Source organism: Sorex fumeus, unplaced genomic scaffold (assembly GCF_029834395.1).
Source record: "Sorex fumeus unplaced genomic scaffold, SorFum_2.1 ptg000010l, whole genome shotgun sequence".
Lineage (NCBI taxonomy): Eukaryota > Metazoa > Chordata > Mammalia > Eulipotyphla > Soricidae > Sorex > Sorex fumeus.
In genome coordinates, this window is record NW_026606067.1 from 10,497,805 (window position 1) to 10,508,720 (window position 10,916).

At 49.2% G+C, this 10,916-nt stretch overlaps 1 protein-coding gene across 3 annotated transcripts; it reads left to right on the forward strand.

The window, feature by feature from the left end:
* Positions 1-596: 596 nt before the first annotated feature.
* On the forward strand, positions 597-10,494 carry GLRX2 (glutaredoxin 2). Of its 3 annotated transcripts, none has more exons than XM_056110612.1 (4): positions 597-752; positions 6,361-6,421; positions 9,418-9,594; positions 10,218-10,494. In XM_056110612.1, the coding sequence occupies exons 1-4, from the start codon at positions 652-654 to the stop codon at positions 10,350-10,352; spliced, it is 474 nt and encodes a 157-aa protein (XP_055966587.1). In that variant the 5' UTR covers positions 597-651; the 3' UTR covers positions 10,353-10,494. The 3 variants fall into 3 exon arrangements, with proteins under 3 accessions (XP_055966587.1, XP_055966590.1, XP_055966589.1); XM_056110615.1 differs by lacking the exon at positions 597-752 and adding an exon at positions 2,248-2,268; XM_056110614.1 differs by lacking the exons at positions 597-752; positions 6,361-6,421 and adding an exon at positions 7,774-7,950.
* Positions 10,495-10,916: the final 422 nt, after the last annotated feature.

Sequence of the window (10,916 nt, forward strand, 5' to 3'; positions counted from 1 at the left end):
CAATGCCCTTAATTTGTCTTTTCTGGGCCACACCTGCGGGTGCTCAGGAATTACTCCTGTTGGTGCTCTGGGGACCAGATGGCATCCGGAGGAACGAACCCGGGTCAACTGCGGGCCAGGAAAACGCCCTGCAGCTGGCCTAATTAATCTGAAGATGAGGTCGCGAGGCTTATTTTCATCAACACAGAGACCTGTCCGGCAGGAATTTGTGACGATGCTATGTGCCTCCAGGAAACAACCCAGGAGCTCGGACCTGGGCTTCCGAGAGTCATCAGTCGGCTTCCCGGACTCTAGAAACTTGGTCACCTCTCTCCCACACTGCTCCGTCGCCCCGTTGCGTTTTAAGAGCGTCCCTAGGCCGAGGGGAAACAGGTGCAGGGCTTGGAGGTGCCCACCAGCAGCTCAGGTGAGGTCGGGGCGGAGACCTGGCAGCCACGTGGGCCGCGGGAACAGCGCGCGAGGTCACGGGCGGAGGGAAGACCCGCGCGGCCGCGGCGCCTGGCAGGCAGGCGGCGGCGCGGGCAGCCCCGGGGGCGGGGCCTGTTGCTCGGGGGCGGGGCCTGCGTGGGGGCGCGGCCTGCGGCGAGGCTGGCTGGCTTCCCGGGTCGCTGTCGCGGGCAGCAGAGCTCGCCCCGGCCAGGGGCACCGACCATGTACTGCAGCCGCGCGACGCTGGGAGCGACGCGTCTGGTCCGGAGCTGGAGAGGCTCTGCGGTTTGGCTCGGCGGGGCTGCAAGAATTGCGACCCCCAGGTAGGCGGCGTGTGATGCGGACGGGCTCGGAACCCGGGCCTCGCGGTGCACTGGGGACCAGCGCTGACCCGCCGGCGCCGCGTGGGCCCCTCCGAGGGCGGCCGAGACCCCGGAGAGGCGGAGGAGGGTGGGGTGGGGGGAGGGCAAGAGTGCCCTGAGCGGTTGTGTCGAGGGAAGTGTCTGGAGACACTCAGTAAACATTTGAGTGGTGTTCTCTTGGATCCGTAGCTGCACGCCCCTCCCCCACCCCAAAGGTTTCTAGATCCAAGACCAGAGAAGCCCGGCACACGGGGGTCGCACATGAACAGAATAACTGTACCCCCAGGCTTGCACGGGGCATGCTGACACTAAACGGTCGCTCGCGGTGGATCTGAAAGTCTCGGTTTGGTCCCGCGCCCTGCCCCGACCACCGCGCCGCTGCCGCTGAAGGGGAACCCCCCCTTCCCCCCCGCCTCCCAGTGGCCGAAGTTTTGAGGGTCGCGCCGGCCAGCCCGAGGCGAGTGTTGTCCCGACGTCTGCGGGCGCTTTTGGGGAGCCCCGCGGGCCGTGGTGCTTCCGGCTCACATCCCAGCGTCCAGCCCGGGCCGGCCGGCGGGGGTCCCCGGATGGGCAAACCGAGAGATTTGGCGAGATTTTTAGGAATTCGCAGCTTTGGGGGGTTGGTTACTGAGGCACACGTGGTTGTGCTCAGGGCTTTCCTCTGGCTCTGTGCTCAGGGATCGCAGTGACGGAGCTCGGGGGACCCTGTGCAGTACAGGGATGTGCACCTGTCCCCGGGGACTCTCTCCTGCCCCCCCACCCCCCCAACCGAACTCGGTCCTCTGGGGAAGCCTCTGGCTGGTGGCGCAACAGTGCGACCAGCCCCTGGAGGCCCCTTCAGTGTTTGTCCAGTGATGGGTACCCCCGCTTGGGATGTGTGGCACGAACCTCTTCATTTCTTAATAGCTGGTCTTTCTTTTTCGTTCTTTGGTAGGCGCTAAGTTTTATCAAGCTCCTCCAGAATTGAGGGAGGGAGAAAGGTGCCTTCCTCAAAGTTTATTAAATTTCATTTTCATGCATTTGTTTTGGGGACTTCCCAAGCAGTGCTGAGGGATCGGGCCTCTCCGTGAGTTTCTTTGTGATTGGTTCCCCAAGGGCTCTTCAGTGCAGGAACCCCCCCCCCCCCCCCAGCCCTTGCCCTGGGCCCCACCCGGTTCTGTTTTCTCTCCTGTCTCCCAACTTTTTATTACATTTGGCTAGGAAGGAGGTGATTTTGTTTTTTGGTACATACCTGGCGGTGCTCAGGGCTTACACCTGACTCAGCACTCAGGAGTCTCTTCTGGAAGGGCTCAGAGAAACCATATGGGATGCTGAAGATCGAACCGGGTCAGCCTCCTGCCAGACCTTACCTGCTCCCGTCTCCAGGGTGGTGGAAGGCGGTAGTGTGATCTTTCAAAAGGCACTTCTCACCTTTTTTTGCTGTCCAGGAAAGCATTCTCTTATGAAACTCCTACTAGGACTCCTGTTTCAATAGCAAGTAAGTCCTAAATTGAAATACTTACCGGTTTAAATGTAGTAATAGGCAATTTACAGTTATTGCAAATGATGCTGAAGTGCTGGGTTTGAGATGACAAGGTTTCTTTTTCTCTTTTAAATTTTTATTAGTGAAACGCCATGAGGTACAGTTGTAGATTTACAAATTTTTGTGCTTGGGTTTCAATTAAACAATGATCAAGTACCCATCCCTCCACCAGTGCCCATTTTCCACCACCACAGATCCCAGTATCCACTCCCCCTCCCCCCGCCCCCCCCCCCCCCCTCTGTGGCAGGGCATTCCCATTTGTGCTCTCTCTCCTTTTGGGTGCTGGGGTTTGCAAAAGAGGCATTGAGTGGCAGTCATGTATGTTTGGTCTATAGTCTACTTTCAGCATGCTTCTCCCACCCTGGAGGATCCTCCCAACACCCTTTATTTGGTGCTCCCTTCTCTATCTGAGCTGCCTTTTCCCCTAGCCTGTGTGGCTGGCCTCCAAGCCATGGAGTAAAAGGTTTCTTTTTCTTTTTGGAGTTGGCTGCTCCCATTTCTGTGCTCCCAGGGCCATGAGGTGCAGCGGTGCAACCCAGCCCTCTTACATGCAAAGCATGTGCATAGTCCGTGGAATTCTCTCTGTGGCTCAGAAAGAGTGTTGCAGTTCTCCCTGAACTTCTGCTTTGGTTTGGATCAGCCTTGACTTAACTTTTTCTGGTTGAGGTTCTAGGAACTTTGCTTGCTTCTCCCGCCACCCCCCCCCCCCCCAAGCTGTGCCTTGCCCCTCAAATTGACAACAGCATCTAGCTGAATGCTCCTAGCCAGCATAGACAGACTTTTTGTTGTTGTTGTGTTGTTTGTTGTTCTAATGGTTTCTTTGCTTATCTTTAAGAAAGAGTAGAGTAATGGATTATACACCTTGAGGATGGGGATATCGCATGTTCTCTAGTAATAGTTGTGTCTGTTTTATGTTTTCCCGGCCATACCTGGTGGTACTCAGGGTTTACTCATGGTTCTGTGCTCAGGATCACATCTAATGGGGTGATGGGCCATATAGGGTCACTGGGATGGAACCGGGTTCCACAGCATGCAAGGCAAGTGCCCTACCTGCTGTAGTACCGCTCTAGTCCCACATATAGATAAATTTTGTCTCTAATTCTTGTTAATACTGAAGATCTGTTTGTTCTGTTTTCTTAGTCCTACCTTGTGTGCTGTCTGAGATCAAGGGGACAGATGCTTATCACCCTAGGGTAATCACCTACAAGCCATGGAAGGTGATCTTTTTAAAAATACTGAAATTTCCTGCTATCCAGTAGTTCTGATGGTGCCTTGGGAAAAAAAAATAACAAAATAATAACTTGGTTTTGTTTTAATGATATATTAATTTTACTCACCTTTAATTTTTTTTTCTTTTTGGGTCACACCCAGCGATGCTCAGGGGTTACTCCTGGCTCTGCACTCAGGAATTATTCCTGGCGTTGCTCAGGGGACCAGATGGGACGCTGGGAATCGAACCCGGGTCGGCCTCGTGCAAGGCAAACGCACTACCCGCCATGCTATTGCTCCAGCCCCCCACCTTTAATTCTTAATTCATAAAGTGTTGATTTTGAGGGGGAAGAATTTCTGTTTGTTTGGGATCACAAACAAATCAGGGTAATTCCCAGCTCAGGTTTTTTGGGGGGAGTTTCATGTGATACTCTGGGTACCACATGATGCCAGGGTTTCAACCTGGACCTTGCTTTGACCTATTTCTGCAACAAAATTATAGGAACATCTGAAATGCTTGGAATGTCTTTAAATTATTTGAATAATGAATTTTTAATTTCACTCTTTTAATCCTTAGATATACATATTATTTTCTTCTGAAAATTGTAGTCATTTTGGCAAAATGTGTAATTTCATCCTGATGGTTTGCTTGCTTTGTGTCCATTTTCCCCCCAGTCCAGTGGGGTAGGCAGAGAGATTTGATGCACTTACACTGGCTTATTTTTGGTGAGTATTTTTCTGATAAAACAAATGCATTCTTTTGCCAGTTCACAGCTAGGTTTTAGATAAACAAAATGGAGTGAATCAGGAAATAATGGTAGTGATGCCAGCAGCATTGAACATTTACTGTGTTCAAGGCATGATTCTGATTTTTATGTTTCATTTGCGGGTGTGGGGGATTCCTCCAGTGTTGCTGTGGCTACTCTTGGATCTGTGATGGAGGTTACCCCTAGTGGTGTTTGGGGGAGCATATGAGGTCCTGGGGTATGAACTGGGGTCAAGTACATGCAAGACAAGCACTCTCACCTCTGTACTAGTTCTCTGGCCCTGCTTTTTGTATTTTGATTTATTTGCCTTCGCCTGGCCCTTTTAGGTGGGAGTTTTTATAGTACCTACTTTATAGATTGGGAAACTTGGAATCATTGATTGTTATGCTCGAGCGGGCCCAGTAATGTCTCCATTTTGAGACTTACTGTGTTTGGCATATTGAATATGTCACGGGTAGCTTGCCAGGCTTTGCTGTGCGGATGAGATACTCTCGGTAGCTTGCTGGGCTCTCCGAGAGGGGCGGAGGAATCGAACTCGACTTGGCCGGGCTGACTGTGTGCAGGGCAAACGCCCTACCACTGTGCTATTGCTCCATCCCATTGTTATACTTAAAATACATTTTTTTGGTGGGGGGGCACACTCATCAATGATCAGGGCTTACTCTTGGCTCTGTGCTCAGGGATCACTCCTGGTGAGTTTGGGAGACCATATGGGGTGGAAGGGATTGAACCCTGGTCAGCCGAATGCAAGGCAAGTGCCCTACCCACCATACTGTTGCTCTACCTCTTGAAATAGCTTTCGATCATGATCATGATCATGATCATCCTGTTGTTCGTCGATTGCCTCGAGCAGGCACCAGTAACGTCTCCTTCGCCCTAGCCCTGAGATTTTAAAAAGTGCCATATTCAAGGCTCTTTCAGGGTTAGGAGAATGAGACCCATCATTGTTACTGGTATTTGGCATATTGGGAACACCACGGAGAGTTTGCCAGACTCTGCCGTGTGGGCAGGTTACATTTGGTAGCCTGCCAGGTTGTCCAAAGTAAGAATGAGCTGGATTTTATAGTCTCTGCGTTTTAGCCATTGATGGGCATTGATGGGATTACATGGCGCCGGAGGGGAGGGGCGGGGAGTTGGTGGTGGGTGCCACCCCTGCCTACTGGAAGATGAAGGATCTGGGTGGAGGATGCTCAGCCCCAATCTGAGCAGGCTTGGAGATCTCAGAAATAGCTTTATTTCCCAAAAATCTTGGAATCTTTGCGGATTCTCTATTTTACTGTGTGTTCATGGAATTTTGGCATGCTTTTAATAAAAAAGCAGAAGCTATCAGAGCAGAGGGATTATACAAAGGTTACAAAGGATAAAGCACTGGCATTTGGCAGTGGCCACAACAGTGGTTTGCATCTTATCACTGGGCCTGAACTCCCAAGTGCTACCAGACTTGGCTCGTGAATGCCACTGGGTGTGACCTCCTTACTTTCGTCCTAACCCCCCAAAATAGAAACTATGGGTTTTGGGTTTTTTTTGTTTTTGTTTTTGTTTTTTTGCTCTTTGGGTCACACCTGTAGATGCTAAGGGGTTACTCCTGACTCTGTACTCAGGAATTACTCCTGGCGGTGCTTGGGGGGCAGGGGGGACCATATGGGATGCTGGGAATTGAACCCAGGTTGGCTGCATGCAAGGCAAACACCCTACCTGCTGTGCTATTGCTCCAGCCCCAAATCTATGTTTTAAACAATGTTCAGGTGACACCACTAATTGGAGAGTATTTGACTTTTGGTATTCATAAATAAGAGTTACCAACGTTTAAGTGCAGTGAATGTGGTTTTATCAAATAGCTAAGGGTGTTAGGGGGCTGTTTGGGGAAGCATATAGGCTCTTTTAGTTTCAGTATAAGAAATACTAGATAAACAGCTGTCTAGCATTGATAAATAATAAAACGTTTTCTTTACTAAGTTTTGAATATATATTTGGGCTTTATCCAGTTGATCTCATTGACATCATTTTTGATGTGTTAAAATGTGTTGACTGTTATTTATTAAATCACACCTCCTTTCATAATTCCTTTTAGGATGGGGAGCAGCACATCATCATCCTTGAGAAAACCAGTTGCCCCTGTAACTCAGATCCAAGTGAGTGACGTGAGGAATGTCGGGGGAGAACCCTGTGGAACAAAGAACTGAGTCTTAACATGTAAATACGGTCCTTCATTCTCCAACCTGACAAGGTTGAGAAAATGGATTACTAAATTCCACTGTGCACTGTCCTCCTGTTGTTCATTGATTTTCTCGAGTGGGCACCAGTAACATCTCCATTGTGAGACTTGTTGTTACTTTTTTTGGCATATCGAATATGCCACAGGGAGCTTGCCAGGCTTTGCCGAGCAGGTGGGATACTCTTGGTAGCTTGCCGGGCTCTTCGAGAGGGGCGGAGGAATCAAACCCAGCTTGGCCGCATGCAAGGCAAATGCGCAACCTACTGTGCTATCACTCTGGCACATTACTAAATTAATAACAGTTTTTTAAACTGACGGTAAAATAATCTACATGACAAAATAGACCGCATCCTTTTATTATTTTTTCAAAGGATGATTCATTCAGTTTACTTATTGGGGTTTTGGGGCCACACCAGCATTTCTCTTGACACTTCTCTTAGCTCAGTACTTGGGGATTGCTCAGGGGACCATGGAGTACCAGAAGTTGAACCTGGGGCTTCACCTATGCAGGACAGGTGCTCTGCCACTGAGCCATTTCCACACTGTTTAACGTTTTAAAGGCCTCCTGAACAATTCTCAGGGCAGGGGTGCCCTAGAGTTGCTCCTGGCAATACTTCACCAAGCAGGCTCAGGCAGTGCTTAGTGGCTCGGGCCCAGCTGTGCTGAGGGCCCCCGGGGCCACCCTGTTGGTCCTTGAGTGCCCCCCAGGGGTCTCAGGCAGTGTCATCGTGAATGCCAGACTTGTGCTCCAGCCCTTTGAGGAAGCTTCCACTCTCTAGATCATTTTGATAGATGAAATTTAGCATTAAAATGACAGCAGCCAAGAGAGTGACATGGGAAAATAGTCCAGGGCACCAGGAGTTAAGGTGCTTGCCTTGCACATGCCCAGTCCTGGCTCAATCCCTGGCACTAGACAACATCCTCTGAGCACAGAGCCAGAAGTCCCCCTCGAGTGGAGAACCAGGAGTAAGCCCTGAGCACTGCCAAACACAAACAATTTATCATTTATTCCTTCTTGGGGGTGGGGATCAGTGCTGGGGACTGACAATCATTTCTTCCTCATGTTTTCGGAAGACACTGGCAGTGCTCAGAGCGCACCCGTGGCTGTGTGCCCAGGCATCTCTTCTGGTGGTACTCAGGGGACCATGTGAATGCTGGGGATTGAACCCAGGTTGGCTGCGTGCATGGCAAGTGCCCTCCTGGCTGTGCTATGCTCTGACCCTGAGGCAACATTTTTGCTTTTTTTTTTGCTTTTTGGGTCACACCCAGTGATGCACAGGGATCATTCCTGGCCCTGCACTCAGGAATTAGATGCTTTGGGACCATATGGGATGCTGGGGATTGAACCCAGGTCAGCTGCATGCGAGGCAAACACCCTACCTGCTGTACTATTGCTCCGGCCCCAGAGGCAGCATTTTGGAAAGAAGCTTCTTCAGGACCACCAATGTAAGAACTCTTAACATTGACAGATTGTGTTTGGGCTGGGATCTCCACAGAGAGGTGCTCAGGGGTGAGTTCCACCATGTGGTACAGGAATGCAGCTCCCACATGCAGAGTGCACGTTCCTGCCCCTTGCCACCCCCTGAACCCATGAGAACTCTGTCCTAACCTCTCAGGAGGTTGTAGAGGCAGGACAGGACTTTAAGGCACTGGCCTTAAGACAGTGTGTGACTGACATCAGATTCCCTGGCACTGCCAGGAGTAATCCCTTAGCAACTGAGCAGAGAGCCAGGAGTAAGCTTTGAGTAGCAACTGGGTACGACCCCCAAACTAAAACAAGATACACAGGGATGACTGCAGATTGTGGGGGTAAACACTTTATACTGGTCAGTGAAAGCTTTGCATTTTTTTATTTTTTGTTTTGGGCCACTCCTGGCAGCGTTCAGGGCTGAGTTCTTGGCTGATGCTCAGGGATCACTGTGTACTCCAGGTCATGGTAGCCAGCCCCATATGCTATTTCACTGACCCTAGATCCTTACATTTTTAAAGAAATCATACGAGCCATCACCACTGAATGTCCCAGTCTTTGTTATTTACAATTTTTTAATTGCTAATTACATTGCCTAAATGGGAGCTGTAGGGGGTATGTGCCGAGACAAAAAGAAAAACAAAAAACAGAAGGAAGTAAAACAGATGGGAAGTTAGAGTTAATTCTGTCCATCTCCCACATTTTTGAGAAGCAGCATAACAGAGATAAAGGAGCTGGACTGTGGAACCAGACTTGCTTGGGTTCCAGTCGCAGCTGGACCTCTTTCTAGCTGAGGCCCATGAGTGAGTTATTTCCCACTCAGGGCCTCCGTGGCTTGACTGTGCTGCTGAGAGGTGAACTGAACCCCCCACTCCTCACGTCAGAAGCCATCAGCTGGCTCTCACCTGCGAGAGGGGGTTGGAAACAGTGTTATTTCAGTTATGTCAGCAGTGCTCACTTGTTCAGGGTGTGGCAGGTTATTTTTGGGGACCAGCACTGGTCCGATTGGAAACCTCTGGATGAAATGATCTGGGAAACATGTCTGAGGACGGAGAAGTGCCTCAGCAGCTGAGAGCGGGGGGCCTTGTGCCTGAGCCTTGGGTTCCATCACCCGCATGAGAGAAGGAAAAGCAACAGCACCAGAAGACACAGAGAATTGAGAATTGTGTGCCATGCAGCTAGGTGTTGGCTGCATGTGACCTGGTCACCATTCCTGTGAATGACATGCTACTTTCCATTGGGGACATCCTGATTTTTTTCCTGGTCACAGTCCTTTGAAACAAAGTTGATCCTCAATCCCCAGATGAGAAAATAAATGCCAGAGACCTAGTTTGCATGCGGATAGTGAGACATCAGTTCCCCTTTCCAGCCCAGGAAAATTTCTTTCTGGGAGGTCACATCTAGAATGAAATTGGTGCTTTTTCTTTATTCCTCTTTTACTTCAGGAAACAATTTCTAATAACTGTGTGGTGATTTTCTCAAAAACATCTTGTGCTTACTGCACAATGGCAAAAAAACTCTTTCATGACATAAATGTTCACTGCAAAGTGGTGGAATTGGACATGGTGGAGTATGGAAACCAATTTCAGGATGTTCTCTACAGAATGACAGGTGCCAAGACGGTGAGTGTTCTCTCTGCTGTCCCTTCACACTTCATTTCCAGAGGTGGGAGAGACACACTCACATTAGGGTTTGTGTATGTGACTATGAGTTACTTGGAAGTCTTTGCAAGATAAAAGTATTATTTATCCTGGACAATTAGGATAGTTGCAATCTTTAGTTCCAGGGCTAAAGGGAGTACTTTTGGGTCCCGTACTTTTAATGTTTGAAATTGTAGGAATTTTTGCATTGTATGGATGTAAAACACAGGGCTGCCATCTCCTTAATTTGTGCTTGGTTGCTTCCCACCTTAAGCAAACTGCTTGAAGTCAGAGCCACCTTGCACAGGAATCTCGGAGATGCCATTTCTCCTGTCCCATTCCCAAGGAGGAAGGGCTTGAGAACCAGATTGTCCCGCGCTTCAGTGCCAGCTCTGTTGTTTGGTATCATTGTGTGGGCAAGCACCTGTGCCTTCGTTTCCACCAAAACAGGGCTGAAAACAGTATCTGAGTCTCCTGTTGTAGAGAGTCCCAGAGGTAATGTGGGCAGAGCTCAGTCCTGGTGCCCCAGCTGTCTGTTCCCGTTTGACTAGTCCTGTACCTTTCATACCAGGATGAGACTAACTCTTACCTTATTTCACCCACAGGTGCCAAGAATATTTGTCAATGGGACATTCATTGGAGGGGCAACTGACACTCACAGGCTTCACAGTGAAGGGAAACTGCTCCCACTGATTCATCAGTGTTATTTAAAGAAAAATAAGAGGAAAGAATCCCAATGATATCAGTGCTCGTAACATTGCTTGTCGCCTGTCATCATTTTCAGATAGCTGATGATGTTTCTCAGATGTCTGAGTATGTTTTAAATATGTGAACAACCCTCATGAGAGGTACAGAAATAATGAACAATAAATCACGATGGAATACTCATCTCTTCCTTCTTGCCAATCCTTGAAAAAAAGGGATGATATTTAAAACCCAAGGACTGGGGTTAGATAAGAAGTGAGGGGGTATTGGGGCTGGAGTCATGGTTTAGCGGGAACCGAGGTTCCATCCCCAACATTCCATATAGATTCCTGAGTACCACCGAAAGTGATGGCTGAGCGTTGGGCCAGGAGTGACCCCTGAGCATTGTTGGGTGTCACACACACACACACACACACAACACAAATGTACTTAATATTAACCAAGAGCTAGATGGTGAACATTAGGAATTCTTTATTCCATATGATATTCAGCAGTTAATTCCTTAGCTTTTATAACTTTCATTGATCAAAACTGATGCTCTCTTTAAAGAGGGCTGGAGGGATGATGCAAGAGGTAAGGCACTTGCCTTGTACGCAGCA